The sequence below is a fragment of the Notamacropus eugenii genome, chromosome 1, assembly GCF_028372415.1.
Source record: "Notamacropus eugenii isolate mMacEug1 chromosome 1, mMacEug1.pri_v2, whole genome shotgun sequence".
Classification (NCBI taxonomy): Eukaryota; Metazoa; Chordata; class Mammalia; order Diprotodontia; family Macropodidae; genus Notamacropus; species Notamacropus eugenii.
Window position 1 is genome coordinate 56,291,796 of NC_092872.1, and position 21,366 is coordinate 56,313,161.

General features: G+C 43.4%; 1 protein-coding gene across 1 annotated transcript; it reads left to right on the forward strand.

The window, feature by feature from the left end:
• The first annotated feature begins 16,524 nt into the window (after positions 1 to 16,524).
• LOC140501591 (serine protease 33-like) lies at positions 16,525 to 20,825 on the forward strand. The gene is made up of 5 exons (XM_072605422.1): positions 16,525 to 16,576; positions 17,861 to 18,023; positions 19,029 to 19,300; positions 19,623 to 19,792; positions 20,312 to 20,825. The coding sequence occupies exons 1-5, from the start codon at positions 16,525 to 16,527 to the stop codon at positions 20,507 to 20,509; spliced, it is 855 nt and encodes a 284-aa protein (XP_072461523.1). The 3' UTR covers positions 20,510 to 20,825.
• The last annotated feature ends 541 nt before the right edge of the window (positions 20,826 to 21,366 follow it).

A 21,366-nucleotide genomic window follows, 5' to 3' on the forward strand; every position in this document is an offset into this window, starting at 1 on the left:
CAGAAAATATGGAAACAACCTATATGTTAAGCAAGTAGAGGACTGAATAAATGATTATATAGGGAAAAGGAAGGGAATAAGCATTTATATAGTGCCAGTTATGTGCCAGGTACCATGCTAAGTGCTTTACAAATATTATCTCGTGTGAGTAACTGATTAGATAATTGGTCTCAAAAAATATTAGTTAATGGTTTTCTAAATCAACATGGCAGGAGGTTTCCAGTGGAGTACTCTAGGGATTTATGTTTGGTCTTGTACTGTTTAACATTTTTATCAATGAGTTGGATACACATATAGATGGTATATCCATCAAATTTCCAGATGATACAAGACTGGGAGGGAAAGATAACATACTGGATGATAGTCAGGAGTCAGAAGGATTTGGGTGGGCTCTCAGATCATTGGGCTAAATCTAATAAGGCAAAAATATAATTGGGTAAATGTAAAGTTTTAAACTTGAGTACAAAAACATCCAGCTTCTCAAGTATAAAATGGGGGAAAGGGTTGCTGGTAAAATCCAAATCATTCTGAAAAAGATATGAGTTTAGTGGCCTACAACCTAAAAGTGAATTTGATCTTAGGCTGCATTAAAAGAGGCAGAGCTTCTAGGAATGCAGAGATGAGAGTCATACTATACTCTGCCTTCATCAGACTTCATTCGGAGTCATGACCTATAAGGACAGGTTAAAAGAACTAAGCAGGTTTATCTTGGAGAATACAAGACTCGGGGCGGAGCCAAGATGGCGAAGTAGAAAGACGCACATACACATAGCTCCGAAAACACAAACCACAGAACGGCTAGAGGGGACCAAGCCAGGGCGAATTCTGCACCCAGAGACCACGGAGTATTGGAGCGAGGGAGATTCCTGCTCCGGAGAGACCTGCGGACCTCTCGCAGGGAGTCCTTCGCCGCGGACTGGCCGCCAGGACTGGAGCGGAGTGCGGCCCTGCCGCGGCCCGACACTGAGGGGAGGAGATTCCAGAGGACTACAGGGACGGGATCTCCAGAGGCCACGCGGGGCCCCCCACCCACAGAGGGACCTGCAAACCTCTCGCAAAAGGTCCGTCGCGCTGCAGACGCGGAGCCTAGCCCGGACCTGCGGTGGCGACGGCAGCAGCCACGGCTCTGAGAGGCACAGATCTGAGAGGGCTCCGGAGGCGGGATCTTCAGCAGCGGCACGGGCCCCCCCTACCAACAGGTGACTGACGGGGGTGGGTGAGAGAGTCTCTTTGGCGGGTTGAGAGGGGAGTGGGGTGCCCCCAAGGCTTGGGCCCCCCCCCGGGAGGTGGGGGCTGAGAGGCGGCTGCGGACGGGGGCTCCCCAAACGGGCAGGAGCCTGGATCCATTGTGGAAGGTCTATGCATAAACCCCCAAAGGGAACTGGGCCAGAGAGGCGGCCCTGCCCCTGGCCACCTGGACTTAATTCTCGCACTGAATAGCAGCCCTGCCCCCGCCAAAAATCCTAAGGTGGGAAGCAGCATTTGAATCTCAGTCCCCAAACGCTGTCTGGGAGGACCAGGAGGCGAGGTGGGTGTGAGGAGAACATTCAGAGGTCAGGCCACTGGTTGGAGAAAATGCCAAGAAAAGGGAAAAGAAATAAAACTATCGAAGGGTACTTTACCGGAGAAAAGACACTTCCTCCCTTCCTTTCTGATGGGGAGGAACAATGCTTGCCATCAGGCAAAGACACAGAAATCGAGGACTCTGTGTCCCAGCTCACCCAATGGGCTCGGGCCATGGAAGAGCTCAAGAGGAATTTTGAAAATCAAGTTAGAGAGGTGGAGGAAAGACTGGGAAGGGAAATGAGAGGGATGAGGGAGAAGCATGAAAAGCAGATCAGCTCCCTGCTAAAGGAGAACCAAAAAAATCTTGAAGAAATTGGCACCTTGAGAACTAGCCTAACTCAGCTGGCAAGGGAGGTGCAAGGGGCCAATGAGGAGAAGAATGCTTTCAAAAGCAGAATTAACCAAATGGAAAAGGAGATTCAAAAGCTCACTGAAGAAAACAGATCTTTCAAAACTAGAATGGTACGGATGGACGCTAAGGACTTTTCGAGAAAGACAGATATCTCAGAACATACCGTGCAGATTCGAAAAATGGAAGATAATGTGAAATATCTTATTGGAAAAACAACTGACCTGGAAAATAGAGAATACAAGACTCCATGGGGATGGGAGCTATCTTCAAACATCTGAAAGATTCTCATGTGAAGACTGGATTAGATTCGTTCTATTTGGTCAGTCATGAGCAATGAGTAAACTGTGTAAAGAAACCACTCTCAGCTTGACGTGATGGTCCAGGAGTGGAATGGCCAGTTTGTCCAAGTGATGGGCCCCTCTTTGGAGGTCTTCAGGCAGAAGCTGGTCAACCACTTGGTAAGCATGCTTTGGTGGAGATTCCTTTCATGGATGCACTGGACTTGTGGGCTATGTCCAACTCTCAAATTCTGTGAATGTTATGATACTTTTAATAATGGGGAATTGAAGAATGCCAAGAACCATGGAAAGACAAAGTGATACAAAGCAAGGTCAATGGATTAAAAAGACAAATCGCACACACTGATTGCAACAATATATATTTTTTAAAACGATAGAGACAGTATACTTCAGTCTTAAGTACACAAATTTATTTAGAGGGAGGGCAGAGTAAATGTGTTGTTACTGTTTTTATTCCATGTTGCATTTTTTTGTCATCAAAATGTGAATAGTTTGAATTATTTGGAGACTGGCTCCAGATTAGCTTTATTTATTTATTAATATTTGCTTACTTCTTAAGCATATATAATGAAATAAATTTTGAGGAGAGTTATTTTTATCTCTTTGCCTTTTGGGTGATCCCACGGCTCTGATTCTTCAGAGATTTTGGCATCCCATGACTTAGAGAGATATTCAATATAACTGGAAGAAAAAAATGACCCTTTCTTTTAGGGAGATGCTTACAGTCTACATATATGAACTCCAAGGAGATCATTGATTGAGAAAAGTCCCATTCACACCAAAAGCAGCACTTTCAGAGTAGCAAAGAACTGGGAACAAAGTTGATGCCCATTGAGTAGGGAATGGCTAAACAAATTGTGGTGCGTGAATATCAATGGAATATCATGCTGTAAGAAATCACAAATGTGATGAGTACAAAAAAGCATGGAAAGACTTAAATGAACTGGAGCACAGTAAAGTTAGTAGAACCAAGAAAACACTGTGCATAATGACTTCTACAATATAAATAGAAAGAACCACCACAATAAAACCAAAAATGCATTTTTTCAAAATTACAAAGATCAAGCATGACCACAAAGAAGAGATATGGGAGAATCACCGTCTCCCCTGCACCTTTGTAGAAGTAGGCAGTCCATAGGTAAAAGGCAATGGAGAGTCTCTCCAGACAGACATTTTTCACTCTTTACAAAGTGGTAAATATTTACAAAATAATATAAAATGTTATAAATGTTGGTGATAACAATGTCCTAACTGCCTGCCCCCCATACAAGTTAGGCTAGTTTCTCCTTAAAAGTTTTTGGCAGCATCTTCAAGGTTTAATTAACTGCTCATTAATGCTGGTGGACCACCGAGGGCCACTCAGAAGCAGAGAAGTTTTATTCAACTGAATTGATCAAAGTACCCTCAATGAATGTCCCTGTTAAATATCCTTCCTCTGCTATGGATAAATAAATCTCTTTTTATTAACAGTTGAATGACTTATAGATGTCTAATTTCATTGCAGTATCAGTCTTAAACTACCAGAAGACTGGCCTAAGTCAAGCCCTACCCAGAATACAGCATTTCCTCTTGCTTCTATAAATGTGAGCTTATCCCCATTTAACAAAAATTATCTTTGCTATCACATTGTACTTCTCACTATCCTACCACTACCATCATTTGAATCTCAGCTCTCCATGGCTACAACATCTTTTTCAACATTTTTTTATTCACTTTATTAGGTTGTAGGGAGTTATTTTTCAAACATTAGAGAGGTAATCAATTTCTCTTAACTATCTTCCAGCATTTAGTAGCAAAAGTTTTCTAACTGGATGATCATGTGGTATATCTATGTGCTAGCACAGTCAAGAAATGAAAGGCAGCATGCACACAAAACTTGTGTATCCTACTGAAATTTATTGAAGGATATTTTATAACCAACCAAGGCCTCTGAAAAAGGGTCAAAAACACAGGTACTGTGGGTGGTTATCCAGGAATTTCTAGGAAGTATGTATCATTTCTGATTTATAGATTGTTCCGTGAAACTCTAGCATCCCCAAATCAATTCTTGAGGAACAACGGCACAAAAATGGCTCTCCACCTTGCCCTTTATATAGCAATAGCTAATATTTATACAGCATTTTGAGGTTTGCAAAATGACGTATACAAATATATATATATATATATATATATATATATATATATAAAATCTCTTTAGAGATATGTACCAATTATATCACCTATATAGACATTTAAGTTTATATGCATATATATTTATATACATGTGTGTATGGGTAGATTTGTTGTCATTTTTTACTCATTTCAGCCATGCCCAACTCTTCATGATCCCATCTGGGGTTTTCTTGGCAATGACACTAGAGTGATTTGCTATTTTCTTCTCCAGCTCATGAGAAAACTGATGAGGAAACTGAGGCAAACAGGGTGAAGTGCCTTGTCCAGGGTAGTATCTGAGCTAGTATCTGAGTTCAGATCTGAACTCAGGTCTTCTTGAGTCCAAGCCTAGTGCTCTATTCCCTACACCACGAAGTTGCCCATATAGATATAGATACAAGCATATATATGTTCTGTGTGTGTGTGTGTGTGTGTGTGTGTGTGTGTGTGTAGTCCCACCTTTGACATGCTTTTGTGACTATTCACTTTCCAAGACAGTCTAAACATAGGGGTTTTTAGTGTTGAGTTCTTAGTGTTATAGACCAAAAAACTTTGCCAGTCTTGTGAAATCTTTAGACCCCTTCTCAGAATAAGGCTTTTAAAAAATAAAATACATAGAATGACAAAGGAAATCAATTATATTGAAATAGTTACCAAAGTAATTTTAAAAACAAGTTCACAGACAGCAGGCTAAAGAATCCTGTTGTAGAGCAAATGACTGGTAAGAAAACACAAGTGTCATCTGTTATTTTAGTTCCCAAATTTATTTATTGAGAACTTTGAGCATTAAAATTAGTTGATGGGGTAAAAGAAGGAGAAAATAAAGAGGGAGAAATGACTCTGGCTCATCCCACAACTGCCTTTGCACTTTTAGTATTCACTACATAGAAAGAGGGATCTGTTCTCATGGCCTTGGGTTGGGGAAAACATTCTTATCTGCGTATTCTAGATCTGAAAGCAGCAAAGAGCAACAAAGAAAAGAAATAAAGATACCACCATGTTTATGCAAGACCTGAATTTCTGAGTTAACTCTCAACACTCCCAAGCCAACAGCCAAATTCCAAAGCATGCTATCTATATTGGTATAATAAAACAGTTAGCATTCCTTCAAGATTATTGTTTAATTGTCATATATTGGGGTCTTGCATTTATGAGATGGATGTACAGACAAGTGAAGGGGGCTACAAAAGCCTACCAGAACCCCATCTTCCTTCTACTCATTTTCCGTTAAAGTCATCCTATCTGTTGATTTAATTTAGAGTCTTACAGAGTTGACAAATTCCTCTGCAATAGATGTTGGAGCACATTCTCATGGTAGTCTTTATGCCAATACTGATCATGAGCTCAGTAAGATGAGCTCATGAAGTTTCCCAGGAAGTCATGTTTCCTGTTCCCCTTCGATACACAACAAAACCAATCTTTATTTGACCCTCGAGGGAGGACCTGTGACTCATCTTGGTTACAAGACAAGAAACTCATACATTTATAGTACCAATAGTTATTTTGAGGTTTATAGTCTAAAAACTGCTGGAATCTTAGTCCTTTATGCCCCGCCCCCTCCATCTTTCTGTCACCAAAACTACACAAGCAAAGGGGGAAGACACTAAACTCAGGAATATTTTATATTTGTTTCTGTGTCAGGAGTTGACAAATTCAAATACCAAATGGTCAGCCTACTGATGATAAGCCTTTCCATACTTAGAGACTTTAGTCTTTGTGAAACAGAGTCTATAGCTAGAACCACACACAAATACGGAAGAGACAATGAAAAGTGCATAAAGAAGGAACCACTGACCATATAAGAGTTCTGAGAAGGAAAAAAAATTTACAACTAGAAGGATTCCAAGGCCTCATTGAAGAGGTAACCTTTCTGCTATGTCTTGAAGAATGGGTTATTCAATTCAAGTCTAACCAACACGTTATCTTTCCAAAGCATGCCCTCTTTGCTCCCATGAGCACCATCCTACTTGGGATCCTTCTCACCACTCAGCCAGGCTATTGCAATAGTCTCCTGGTTGGCCTCCCCTTGCCTCCAGTCTCTCCTTGACTTTGAGCGACCCTTCACAAAGCTGTCACAATGATCCTCCTCATGCATAAGGCTGACCCAGGTGTCCCTGCCAGAAATCTTCATTAACCTTCTATCACCTAGAAATAAAATGCTTCTCAGTCTGACATGTAAGGGCCTCCCCAATCTGGTTCCAGTTGGTTTTTCTCATTCCATACTACTTCTTTTGATGCAATTTTGCAGTCAAATTGTATTACTCATCCTTCCCTGATCTCATCCTTTCTTCTCAGCCTTTAAGCCCTGGACAAGGTACCAGCTCTTTCATGAAGACTTCGTTCATTCTCTTCCACTTAAAGTGATTGATTTTCCTCAGTTAAATGGCAATTCCATGAGGCCAAGGACTAGGATTTTTTTTTCTCTGTTTCCCTTAATCTCTATCATAATAAGTGGCACATGATATGTGCCGAATAACTGGGTTTTTTTTCAGTTTATCAACTCTCTCTCTGTTTAAATTTTTCTAGAACACTTTGTCTAAACTGTTCTTCCTCCCTTCCCCTCCCCCTATTGCATTCCAAACCAAAGGGTTTGATGTATACACCCTCTATTAGATAATAACTTCTTTGAAAGGAGAGACTATCCATTTTCACCTCTGCAAACTCTGTCCCAGTACAGTGCCTTTCACAGAGTCGATACTCAATGGGTGTTTGTTCATTTGAGTTTAACTGTTCAACAAACATTAACTGCTGTGCCTATATTGGTAGAGGGAGTTTCCTCACCTGAGAGTTCCCTATACCAATAAAATCAAAGATTCCTTTGCCTGTGACAAGGTACACATCAGGAAGATGTCCCACACAAAGGATTCCCTAGAGAGAGGATCCCCTTTGCAGTTGCTACCGAGTCTTGGAACTGAGCTTTGGAATACTACTGAGCCTCTCCAAATAAGATTCCTAGACATATCTGGCATAAATAATGTTAAGAGAAGGGGGGAAAAAAGCAGAGCCAAAATAGTTTATATGTCTATACATAACCATTATAGGGAGTAGATTTTGGTTGAAGGTTAGAAGGAAGAGAAAGATAGAGGTTACCAACTTCATCAGCCCCTCTCAGGCTTGTTCCCAAAGTGATTTGCATGAACTCAGATGTGATCAAAAGCATGATGGTGTTTGAAAGTGTAATGAGACTCAGACATTTATCCCAACCCACAAGCATAATAACAGGTAGGGTCTCCAGACTGAGTTTGATTACATCTTTCCCTCCGGAGGCTCTAGAAGCATCCCCAAGGGATCAAGAATGTCTTTCTCGTCATTCCCCAATTGATAAATGGTCAAAGGATATGAACAGGCAATTTTCAGAGGAAGAGGTTAAGGCTATCTATAGTCATATGAAAAAATGCTCTAAATCACTATTGGTTAGAGAGATGCAAATCAAAACAACTCTGAGGTACCACATCACACCTATCAGACTGGCTAACATGACAAAACAGGAAGATGATAAATGTTGGAGAAGATGTGGGAGAGTTGGAACACTAATTCATTGTTGGTGGAGCTGCGAGCGCATCCAACCATTCTGGAGAGCAATTTGGAACTATGCCCAAAGGGCTACAAAAATGTGCATACCCTTTGACCCAGCAATATCGCTACTAGGACTATATCCCCAAGAGATCATAAAAATGGGAAAGGGTCCCACATGTACAAAAATATTTATAGCAGCACTCTATGTAGTTGCCAAAAACTGGAAGTCAAGGGGATGTCCATCAATTGGGGAATGGCTGAATAAATTATGGTATATGAATGTAATGGAGTACTATTGTGCCATAAGAAATGATGAACAAGAAGACTTCAGAGAGGCCTGGAAGGACTTATGTGACCTGATGCTGAGTGAAAGGAGCAGAACCAGGAGAACTTTATGCACAGCAACAACCACAGTGTGTGAGAGTTTTTTCTGGCAGACTTAGATTTTTGTAATAACACAAGAACTTCTTACCAAAAAAAAAAAAAATCCCAATGGAGGATCTCAAGGCAAAATGCCTGCCACACTCAGAGAGAGAAATATGGAAGTCACTCACATATTGTAGCAGATCATGTTTGTGTATGTGTATGTGTTTGTGTATCATGTTCTGATTTGTTATACGATTTCTTTCATTTATCTTAGTCTGACTACATAGCATGACTATAGTGAAAATATACTCAATAGGAAAGTATATGTAGAATCTATACAGAATTGTATGCAGTCGTGGGGAGGGAGGGGGGGAGTGGGGGGTAGGTGGGGGGGATAAAATCACAATTGTATGGCAGTGATTGTTAAACATTACAAAACAAAAAAAAAATTAAAAAAATTAAAAAAAAAAAAAAGAAAGCTTTAGGGAACATATAATTTGATATATAATTAAGCCCTAGGAAGATTGCTTTGGTGGCTGTTGTGAAAATTGGACTTTAAAAGAGGGGGGCAAAAGGGAAGGAGGCTAATTAGGAGGTTCTTATAATGGACCAGGTAAAAGGCAGAGAGGGCCCAAGAGAGGCTGGTGGCTGTGTGAGTGGAGAGAAGGGGGCAGATGTTATGGAGACAGGTCATCAATTTCTCTGGGAACTTTGCCAAGTCTTTCCAAACTTTAGTCATTAATGTGAAACATTCTATGTTTTTCTTCCTATACAGCAATAACAATGCCATATCCATTCATCAGTCAGCCTTCCCTACAGCCTTCTCTCACTCCAAGAAAAAGCCAAGTACAATAACAAAACATAAGCTTAAAAAGACTCTAAGCTTGTTCTCTTTACTAAAGAAATCTTTATTTTTCCAAAATGATTCATTTCCTAGGATCATAGATTTAAATTTGAAGGGCTAGAAAGCTACTTGGGTTCACATTAATGCCAATATAAAGATTTTAGACTTCATTTGGAAGGCAATTGGGAGCCAGAAAACATGTTTCAGCAGGAGAGGAACATGATTCCAGCTCTATATTAGGAAGGTTACTTTGACATGTGGGATAGATCAGATTGGGGACTCACCAGAGGCAAAGAGAATAGTTGGGAGGCTATTATGGTAGGGTGGCATGGTGGGGGAGACGAAAAGACAGATGAGAGATGGTAAAGGTAGAATGGAAGGACTTGGTTACTGTCTGGTTATAGGGGATGAGACAGGGAGAGAAGGAAGTCAAGGATGAATGGAAGAATTGTAGAGTTTTCAACAGAATAAGCTTAAAACTTAATAAAGAACCCAACAAAAATATTTTCAGATATGAAGATGAAACAATTCCAAAATTGTAAGAACAGTTAATGAAATTCTATTCATTTTTGAAGGCTCATCTCTGGTGTTACTTTAATAAATTTTTCTCTGGTGCTCATAGCTGGAAGCCAAAAAAAAAAAGAATGTCTTTCTCTAATGCTATTGTCTCAAGCACCAATTTTGCCTTGACAATAATAATTGACAGCAATTGGTTCTCCAATTAACCAATTAACATCAATCATCTTTTACAAAGGGATATTTATTCTAAAGACTAGCAAAAACTGAAATATAAATATGCCCCTACCTCAATATGGTCTCTTCAATACCACCTCAGTGCCTGAGGAGATGAACTCAAACTTAAAGCAATTTCTACATATCATTTACCCCAAATGTTCACTTCCACATTCAGGATAGCTGATGGATTCATTACTACAGCTCCTGTCTGGCTGTCTTCAATCTTTGCTAGGTCATATTAGTATTAGATATTTTATTGCTCTCTACTTGGGCTGGCCACAAAATAGGGTATGAATTCTAGATCCCCAGCCTCTGCTAGTTCACCATTTCACCCTTTCCCCTGGTGGGGAAATAAAGGGCTAAAGCTCCTCTCCCTACCAAGAGGCTTACATCAGTCCTTGTATACTCACTTGGACCCAACCAGACAGGAAAGAGGCAGAACCTTGCTTTGGCTGGTTAATACCTCTGAATACACCCCAGTTCTGACTCGGTAGCTAATCAACCAGCCCTCTTTAGTGCTTAGTCAGCAGACCAGAACCAGTTGTAGTATATCTGCATGTGCTTCAGCTGGGGGAGCAAGACCTTTCCATTACAGCAGATCTCACACCTTTCTAGAGCAGGTTCCTCATCCTTTTCCACGTGCAGGTTGCATCCGTATGCTGAATATGCTCACTAACAACCATCCCACCTCCTTTACAAAAGGAATCTCCTCACCATAGCTCCACCAAGCTTCTTTGTAATTTTGCTAAGAGGATTATTTTCAGGGACATAAGGATGCAGTCAACAGAATGAAAGGAGGTGAAAGAAATTGTTTGATTTTATTCAAATCAACAATCAACAATTAAGTGCTTACTCAGAGCCTGGAACTGGGCAAGACGCTAGAGATGCAAAGAAAAAGCAGTTCCTGTATTCAAGGACCTTAGGTTCTAATGGAGGAGACAACACGTATATAAACAGGTGCATACTTGTGCATATAGAGGAGATGAAAGGTAACCTTAGAGGAAAAGGCACTAGCAGCTAAGGGGACTGGGAAAGGTCTCCTATAGAGGGTGATGGATGAGGACAGACTCCTGGGATCAGTTATGACAAAGAGCCAAAATAGCCCTTCAGGCTACTATTTAAAAGAGAAAATAGACTCTGATTCCTCTTATCCTGGAAGAAAAGGCTGCAGAACAGCTCAAGACAAGAGAAGAGTAAACTCATTAGAAACATCAAGAGAGGATCCCAGTTTAGATAAAATAATGACAAATCACACACACACACACACACACACACACACACACACACACACACCAACTATGTAACTTGGAGTGTAAGATTAGGAGTGGGAGGTGATAGAGGGTTTGAATTGAGTTTAAGGTTAGGGGATCAGGAGAGGGAACTGACTTGTGGCCAGAAAAGGTAGGGAATATGCAGGAGGGGAGAGAAGGGAGGAGAGCCCTCTAGAAAAAGAGGGTGATGAACTAGAAAAAACTGAACAGGTGCTAGAAAAAGCTGGTAAGAAAAAGAAAGATTTCTTCACCCAATATTGCCCAGGAGTAGGCTTCCAGAGGCCTCAGTCAGAGACCCAGGATGACAAGAAGCTATCTGGGATACAGAAACCATGAGTCATTCCTCCTGACCTTCTTCTGTCTTCCACCCCTCTTCCTGATTTCACTCACCCTTAAAGAATTGTGGAAGTATAACCTATGACCAAGAAATCTAGCTTTGTATTTTCACAAATTGCCCTCAATGACCCATCCTTCCCACCCAAGACATTCCCCCAGGGAACATCAGAATTTTACTCATTTTGCCCTCACCAAAGGTACTGAGGATACTCAAAATGAGAAAGCACATGGGGTCAATATTGAATTAATTAATCCCTCATTCTCCACTGAGATCTATCTTCCCTACAGATCTATACAGTTCTCTAAATTTGTAGCACTACCCTGAGGCAGAGGTCTCACCTAGGAAAGGGGGAAGAACTGAGAGACTGCTAGAAAGACAGACTCCATCTAACCAACTCTTAATAGAGGACAAGGTCAGGTTTGTTCCTCCATATTGTGGTTCTGTCTCCAGAACTGCAATCAAGTATTCTCCATTTGATCCCTGAACTCGACGTTGTTTGGGAATCTGTGACCTGTTGGCTTAGTCCAAGAATTCAGTTATTCTAGACTTGGATATGCATCTCCCTGTTTGTCTAGAAAGTCCTCTGTTGCTCTGCTATCACTGTAGCCTTATGGTTCCTCTTCTCTTGGAGCCACATGGTTCTCTGCAGGGGTTACAGGTCCCTGTCTTGAGTAGAAATCTACCCATGTGGTTGGGAGTTGAACTAGATGACCTCTAGGTAGGCCACCCCTCTAGAAAGTTTTCAGATTCCTTAGTGTAAAATGCAGAGTATCTTTCTGGGCTCCTAAAGATTACATGAATGAAACAGAGAGGCTCTGACACATCCCTTCAAGTTGGAAATGCTTCAAGGGCAGACTAACAATAGACTTTATGTCAGAGAGCCAGCCAACCTCATTGTGGAAAGGTTCATCACCAGTTTGGCTCAAAGGGTAATGTTGGGTTTTTTTTTTTAAACAATAGCATGTAACCACTTACTAAAGTGCAGAAAGGGTTGAGATCCACATTAATGAAAGAAGCACAGATGTTGGTGCATAATCAATCATTTCCTTCTTGAGTTCCTTGGGAGTGCTTAAAGCTGATCAAGTATCCTATCAAATAATGTTCCTAATTGTTTTCAGGCACACAAATAAAACCAACTTTTCCAATTCCCTTTTATGGCACTCTGAGGAGAATCTGTAAAACTAGAGGTTCATAACCTAGGGTCCATGAACTTGCTTTTGTTTGGGTTTTTTAAAAATATTTTGATAATTACATTTCAATATAATTGGTTCCTGTGTATTTTATCTTATGCATTTAAAAAAACATTATTCTGAGAAGGGATCCATAAGTTTCACCAGACTGCCCATGACACAAAAACAAGGTTAAAAATACCTGTTATATTGGGGAATGTCTGAACAAGTTGTGGTATTCCATCCTATAAGAAATGATGAGCAGAATGTTCTCAGAAAAACCTGGAAGATTTGCACAGGCTGATGCAAAGTGAAGTGTACCATGTACAGTATAATAGCAATATTGTAAGATGACCAGCTATGAGTGACTCAGCTATCCTCAACCATGCAATGATCCGAGACAACTCTGACAGACTTAGGATGAAAAATGCTACCCATCCCCAGAGAAAGAACTGATGGAGTCTGAATACAGATTGAAGCATAATTTTTTTTTACTTTACTTTTCTTGAGTTTCTTTTTGTCTGTTTTCTTTTACAACATGACTATTATGGATATGTTTTGCATGGCTACACACGTAAAACCTACATCGAGTTGTCTGTCTTCTTAATGAGAGATGTGGAAAGGAGGAAGGGAGAGAATTTGGAACTTAAAATTTTTAAAATGAATGTTAAAAATTGGGGAAAAATAAAATACTAAATAAAAGCTTAAAAATGGGGGGAAAAAGAATACCTGCTATAAACTTTACTCAACTTAGTGGAAGAATACTAGTGGGTAGTGATGGTAATATTAATAATTATAAGAAGAATTCAAATTTGCATATGGTGAATGAAAAAGAACTAAGGATCAGGCTTCTAAAACTATGGATAAGAGTAAGAATTGTGCACTAATTTCCGTAGGGAACACAATATTCATCTTTCTGATATAATCAAGCATTTATTATCTGTTCTCAAAGTGAAGGCTAGTCTCCCTCCTCAAAGATGTAATTCATGTCCTATTATTGCAGGTCTAGGCATAAACCAGCAGACTCAGTGTTAGAAGTTTCTCAATAAAGAATCCTATGGCTTATGTTCCAACAGAGGGTTTACTTGGAAACACCTGAATTTGGTTCATGTTTGCTCCCACCTAGAGTGTTTCCCAAGAACATCAGAAGCTCCTGATGTTCTTCAACTAGCCCCTGCCTAGTTCTTGCCCAAATGGGAAAAGGTCTTCAGCTTTCCTATGGGCACCCAAGTTGGCAGAATATTTAATACAGGTCAGATGTAATTGGACCCAACAGAAAACACAAATGAATACATAAACAGTCAAAACAAGTCATCCTCCCAGGCAGAGGAGTCCAACTCAAAGTTAGCAAGTACCTGTTAGAGGTTGGAAAATGTAACAGAGGAGAAAGTAAAGAGGAGCAACTACTGAATGACCGGAACTAGGTAGTAGAACTATAAGACCTTTTGGGAAGAGGAGAAACGGGCTGCTTGTGTTCAAAGAAATACTGCTATGGATCCACAGATGTTATCAAGTGAAAGATCATCCAGCAAATACCAGTAATGGCTGCTGGTTCCCTGATAAGGATCGCTGCAGCAGCTATTTGCCAAGTTGGCATCAACCCTAAGAAAGTTTGTGGATAATACAAAGCTGGGAGGACTAGCTAGCTCAAACACGAGGTGACAGAGTCAGGATCCAATAATGTCTTGGCTAGAGCATTGCTGAATCTAAGAAGATCAAATTTAATAGGAATAAATGGAAAGTATTCTATTTAGATTTAAAAATTGGCTTTACTAAAATGGTGGGGGGAAGGCAGGAGGAGGATGATCAGATAGCAGTTTTTCCAGAAAAGATCTGGGATGTTTGATGGATTACAAGTTCTATATTACATCAACATTACAAAGTGCCAACCAAAGAAATTTAATGTGATCTAGGTTGCATTGAAAGGGCAGAGTTTCCAGGAATAAGGAACAAGTGCTACCATTGTCTGCCTTGGTCAGAGCATCTGCATCACTGTTCAGTTCAGTCCTGGAAACCACATTTTTAGAAAGGACACTGATAAACTGGATAGCATCCAGAGAGGAGAGCCACCAGGAAAGTGCAAGTCACCAAGTACATGCTGTATGAGAAGTAGCTGAGGGATCTGGGACTATTTAACCTTGAGAAGAGTTGTGGAAACACTTGGGCAGCTAGGTGATATGATGGATAGAGTGTTAAACTTGGAGACAGGATGACCTGAGCTCACCTCCTACCTCACCCACTTATTGCTTCCACAGAAATGGAAGCAATATATGGACATTACAAAGAAACAATACCAAACATGTTTCCACATTAAGTCATGTTATAAAAGAAGAATCAGAACAAAAGGGAAAAACCACAAGAAAGAAAAAACAACAAAAAGGAGAAAATAGTATGCTTTGATCTGTATTCAGATTCCATAGTTCTCTTTCTGGATGTGGATAGCATCCTCCTTCGTGAGTCTTTTGGAATTGTCTTAGGTCATTGTATTACAGCTGAGAAGAGCCAAGTCCATCACAGTTGGTCATCGAACAATGTTGCTGTTACTGTGTACAAGGCTGTGAAAGTTTTTAATGCCTGAGTATTGTATATTTCATTCTAATGCCAATATGGAGCTATTGAAGTTTATTGCGGGGAGCAGGGTTGGAAAGGATGGATGATGTAGTCAAAGCTTTACTTTTAGAAAGATCATTTTGGCAGCTGTGTAGAGGAGGGTTTGGAGGTGAGAGAGACTTGAAGCAAGAAGACCAACCATGTGGCTGTTTCAATAGGCCAGGCTGAGGTTATGAGGACCTGCACTAGAAGAACTGAGTTTGAGTCTCAGCTCAACAACTTTCATAACTTAAGGGTAAGTCCCTTTATCTATCTGGACCTCACTTTTCTCTTCTGTAAAATGAGGGACTAAATGATCTCTAAAATGTTTTCCAATATTCTGTAATCCTAGGTCAATCTGGAGGCCAGGGTTAAGCATCACACTGGAGATAGAGTCAGTGGGCAGCCTAGAGTGAGGTGTGGGAAGCAGTCTCAGGTTGGGGGATGGACATTGGTCTGGGGCCCCAGTTTGGGGGGGAGGGTTCTGTCTGAAGTCAGGGTTAGGGATCAGTGTGGGGTGATGGGAACTGTGCTGCTAACTGTCCAGAACTAAACAATAGTGGCTTAGAAAGTGAAATCTGAAGCTGAATGGAGATGGGATTCAGAATGGAGACAGACTCCTTGGGGATGAGCTGCTAATTATCCTCCTGGGGCTTCTGGGAGTCTAGCAAAGATTTCAGCCTACTTGGCACCTTTCTGTCAGATTCTCACATATTCCTCCAAGCTTGCTGCCCTCTCAGAATACAGGACATCTGACTTTCCAGCCCTCACCCCACCCCTTCCCAGGCCTCCCTAAACCCAGGTGTCCTGAGCTGGAGAAGCAGCTCCTTTCCGGAAATCCAGGTGTCCTGTTCCCTACCTCACCTCACACAAATAAGCTTCTGAAAGCATCTTTGTTTCTTTAGCCTCAGAGAGTACCACCCCAGGTCTGCCCCCCGCTCCTTTAATTACTCCCCTCTCCCCCAGCCTCCTCCCCTCTGGAGCACTTTAAACTCTCCCCCCACCAGCACCACCCCCTTCAATATTTTCCATAAAATCACTGGGAAGAGCCCAGACCAATGGATGAGAAGGGAGAGAGATACTGCATTCCTGGGTCCCAGAAAGGCTGTAAGGGCTGAAGAATCCAGACCCCTGGGTTCTGGGAGACAATAGCAGAGAGGGTGCAGAACTGGGACCCTCAAAGACACAAGGTAAAAAGGAATGGGGGTTATTGACCAAGGTGTGAAAGCCAAGGCTTCTAGGTTCACTCAACCTTCTCCATATCCATTTAGGGTTGTCCTTTCTATCTCCTTGTCTCTGTCCTTTTTCCTCAGGACCCAGTGAGAAAAAATGAGGGAGTATTCATGCCAACAGGGCCCTCTGCTGCTACTGCTATTGCTAGGTAAGTGAGGAGAGGGGGTAGACAGGACTGGCAGCGATTGAAAGTGGGGAAGAGAATGGATATCGAGGAACACTGATTCTTCATACACTGAGCTATTTCTCTCCCTTCCCAGAATTCCTGCTCTGCCTTCCCACCTTCAGCTTTCTTCCTTGCTGGCTTTTTTCTCTTCACTACTCTGAAATCTCTGCATCCCTAAGGGTGAGAGGTTTCCCTTTTGAGACCCTTTTCTCTGGAGGTTCCCCTGCAACCCAGACACATAAGAAGCTCCTGGCTCTCCAGTCTAGACTCCAGACATTTTCCTTTCTACCTTTCCATTACCATTGCCTGATTATTGAGGCCCAGGCTCCAAGCACCAGCACATACATATTGTATTCCATGTTTTCTTACTCATTTTCTTAATTATTCACATTGTCTCTCCCCCGCCTCCGATTCTAGAATTATACTCCCCTTTTCTGTTCCAACTCTACAAAATACAAGAGAATTAGCATAATCATTCCCCTTATCCCCTCCAAGTTCTGTCGTCAGATTCCTGCTGTCTCTAAGCCCTTCTCTATGTTATCTCCCCTCCTCGGTATTATTTTACACCCACAATCAGATTATCCACTTCCATCTCTTTATTTTCTCTGTGGAGCATCTGTAGAGTGAGAGAAACCTCAGTGTGAATCCTGGCTCTGATACTTAATAATCGTATGAATTTGGACAAATACCTTATTTTGGTCATTTATAGGATTCGGGGATAGAAAGAACCTTGAAGATAATGGTCCAATACCCTTACTTCACAAGGGAGGAAACTGAGACCCAGGGGAATAAAAAAATTTGCCCAAGGTTACACAAGAAGTAGGTGAGCTAGGCTTCCTAACTGGGTCTGCCCATTCCAAATCCAGCCATCATTCTATTACACAACATGGCCTCTCTTAGCCTGTATCTTCTCATGTGTAAAATGGAGAGGATAATGCTCGCCTCCTTCACAAAGTTTTATGAAGATCAACAACAGGACTATATAAAAGTCAGTTACAATTATTATTCTTTCTCCAGGAGCTGCAGAAACACAGATGTCTCCAGGTACAAAGCCCGCAGAACTGGCCTCTCTCTCCACTTAGCACTGGCCTGACCCATCTCCTGGCCTTACTACTCAATCACTCACAGAATTCAGACATCTTGCCTCCCAGCGGGTCATTGCCCCATTCCCAGAACCAGAAATGTCCCTTCTCCCAGGTTCTCATTATCCCTTTCACAAGACTCGAGTGCCCTTTTTTCACCAGGCTTGCCCCTATGTCTCCCCAGGCTGCGGGCAGCTCCGGATGTCTGGCCGCATCGTGGGCGGGAGGGATGCCCGGGAGGGGGAATGGCCATGGCAAGCCAGCCTGCAGTACCAGCGGTCCCATGTGTGCGGGGCCTCACTCATCTCTCGCCAGTGGGTGCTGACTGCAGCTCACTGTTTCCCAAGGTTCGTCGACGTCGACGACGTAATTCTCCAGGGCCCTTGGGTTCTGGGGGGGAACAAAAGAGAAGCGTCTGGGTATCACAGAGAATGAAAGTGAATGCCTGGGTCTGTGGGAGAAAGAGCCTGGTGCCTGGGGCAGGTAACGGGCAGAAGTGTATGTCTGCCTGGTTGGGGAAAACAATGGGAGCCCTGGGAATCCTAAAGCCTGGACCCTAGGAAAGGAAAGGGAGCAAGGGAACAGGATGCCTAGGTTCCTGTTCCCCTCCCATTCTGGCCCGGGAGATGGGGAGAGCAGGGTACCTGGATGTGGAAAGGTAAGAAAGAGCTCAGAGGACTCAAAAAACAAAACAAAACAAAAGCCAGAAGAGAAGCAGAAGATGTCTGGGCTTTTGGATCCAGGGAAAAGGACGGGAGGGGGAGGACACCTGCGTCCTAGTAGGCAAGAAGTTCCAGAGTTGGACCAGTTGGCCTGGGAGTAGCGTTCCGAACGCTGATTTTGGAACCAGAGCACCTAGGTTCAAATCCAGCTCTTCTGTTTAGTGCCTGGATGACCTTCCGAAACTGGATTTACTGCTCTGAACCCCATCTGTAAAATGGGATGGTTGGGTGACATGACCTCTGAGATCCTTCCAGTAAACCCTTGGGAGATAAAGACGCCTTGGCTCCGACCTCTCCAGGAGGAGCACGTCTGACTCCTCTGCAAGGCTGAGGCGCGAAGACCATCGGACATGGAGAAGCCGACCGAAAGAAGCCAGCTGCGGGTGCCCAGCACCACTGGAGGCTGGGGTGGGGGACGCCAGGAGAGGGTGGGTAGGCGGGCAGGTTTGTGGAATGCTGCGGATAGGGTCAACCTCAGGCTCCGGGAAGAACCAGGGCGAGAGGGCAGCCTATGTGCAGGCTATTCCAGAGGAAGAAGAAGTAGCTGAGCATCCTTTCCCGGGCCCCGGGTTGCTGTCCTAATCCGCCTTGTCCGACTCCTCAGCCTCTCCCCGGCTCTCTCGCCCCCAGACCCGTGAGGCTGTCGGAGTACCGAGTACGACTGGGGGAGTTCCGCCTGGCCCGGCCCTCGCCTCAGGCTCTCTCCTTGCAACTGTTGCGGGTCGTGCTCAACGCCAACTTCTCGGAAGACGGAGCCCAGGGCGACATCGCGCTGGTCCAGCTCCTCCGCCCAGTCCCATTCAGTGCCCGTATCCGACCGGTCTGCCTACCTGGACGTGGAGCCCTGCCACCCCCGGGCACTCCGTGCTGGGTCACTGGCTGGGGCAGCCTTCAGCCCGGAGGTGAGCTGAGAAAGAGCAACCAAGGCTTCCTTTCCTAGCAGAGAACTCTGTATCCTACCCCACTCACTTACCCCCAGGTGGGGGGGAAATTACATGCCTATCTCCTCATTACTGAGCCCAGGCGTGCTCCCTCTCCTCATTCTCCAAGAACCCACAGTCGTTCTTTTCCCACCAGGGAGGTATTCCCGTGTGCCCCTATCTCTTCTGGCAAATTTCTACTGCTCTCCTTTCCCTACCCCTCCTAGAGAAGTATTTCTGAGTGCCTGCTATTCCTCTCCATGCCCCAGGGCTGCCCCATTCCTGTCCTGTCCTGTTCCCGCAGCGCCACTGCCTGGCTCCCGGACCCTGCAGGGCGTCCAGGTCCCCCTGATAGACAGACGGGCCTGTGACCGACTCTACCACGTGGATTCCAACATCCCCCTCACCGAGCCCATAGTCTTGCCTGGCACCGTATGTGCAGGCTATGCCAGAGGCAGCAAGGATGCCTGCCAGGTGAGGCTCCACCCCCTGGGACCTAGGCCTCCCAGCCGTACTGGCCCACTGGCCAGTATGTGAACTGGGTGCATCAGAAATTGTAAAAACCCCTTCCAGGGTTTCTTCACTGACTAGACCACTGCGACCATGGCCAGTGGTTAAGTGATGGTAGAAGATTAGGAGATCCCTCAGACTTGGCCAAAGTAGTGTGTTAATCATTTGAAGATTTCACATCTGAGCCTCCTTTAGCAGGACTGACTGGTTCCAGTGGCCGCATGTTAGGGTGGGATAAGGATCAATGACTCGAGCAGTCAGACCCTTTCCCATTCCCCACACATCAGTGAATAGGAGGCAGTGGGAACCTCAGCTGTAGCAGCCCTAAGACCTGACACTTGGGTTCCAAGATGGAAGAAGGAGCTGGCAAGCTAGGAAGGGAAAAGGGATGCTGAGGTTCGGGGGTGGAGCAGGGACAGCAACAGCCTGGGTTCTGAGAAGGGCCTCAGACACCAGGAAAGCTGAGCAGTTGTGTTCCCTCAGGGAGATTCTGGGGGCCCCCTGGTGTGCATCCAGTCTGGTCGATGGGTCCTTGAAGGCGTGGTGAGTTGGGGCAAGGGATGTGCTTTGCCCAACCGCCCAGGTGTCTACACCAGTGTGGCCCACTACTGGCCTTGGATCCAGGCCCACTTAGGCACTCCAGCTCTGCACCAACCCCACCAAGAGCCCAATCATCCCTAATCCCGCCACATCTTGCCATCATTCCTTTCTGGTTTCTAAAAATAGCCAACTCAGCTCAGTATGTGTTGAGCAAGTGAAATAGAAAGGGAAGAGAGACTCAGTATTTGCATGAAAAATTGGGTGATGGTTCTTTCAAGGAGAAACAGTGATGAATGTCTGCTTCCCTCCCCCACTTCTGGATAACCTCAGGAGGCCACCTGACCCAGGATCCTCCTCTCACTTCTAGAATTGCTCCTTCTACCTAGTTCTGTCCTTGGGGGACTCTAGAAGCTTCCTAATTTTAACCTAAGGTGCCTAATAAAGTTGAATAGACTCCTAAACTGTGGTTTGAGTGTCATGAACTCTTCTACTTCAAATTTCCCCTTTCCTTTCTTCACATTCACCTCCTCCTCCAAAAAAAAAAATGCATCTAAAAGTCAAAGAGTAGTAATAGCAAAAACCAATATGTCTCCACCAGAGCCATGCAAAGGGTAAAGATGATATGACCACAGCAAGGAGCAAAATATAAAAATACCCTGTACAAGCAAGAGGTCAGGATGGTATATTCAAGTAAAATTTAGACTTGGACTTAGCAGGCCTGTGTTTTAGTCCCAATTTTGCCACTAACTCTGTGACTTAGGCAAGTCATTTTTCTCTGGACCTCATCTTCTCCATCTGCAAAACGAGCTGGGCGAGGTAATCTAAGATTTCCTTCATCCCTAATAGTTTATGTTTAAATTTCCCTTTGAGGGATGCCCATCAACTGGGGAATGACTGAACAAAGTGTGGTATATGTTTGTAATGGAATACCATTGTGTTGGAAGAAATGATGAGCAGGATGATTTCAAAACAGCCTGGAAAGACCTACATGAGCTGAT

What these genes read in the sequence shown, in the direction of transcription:
- LOC140501591 (XM_072605422.1), top strand. Translation starts at nt 16,525, where the DNA reads ATGAGGGAGTATTCATGCCAACAGGGCCCTCTGCTGCTACTGCTATTG. An exon ending in GGGCAGCCTTCAGCCCGGAG is followed by an intron (nt 19,301 to 19,622) that starts GTGAGCTGAGAA and finishes CTGTTCCCGCAG; the next exon opens with CGCCACTGCCTGGCTCCCGG. An exon ending in GCAGCAAGGATGCCTGCCAG is followed by an intron (nt 19,793 to 20,311) that starts GTGAGGCTCCAC and finishes GTGTTCCCTCAG; the next exon opens with GGAGATTCTGGGGGCCCCCT.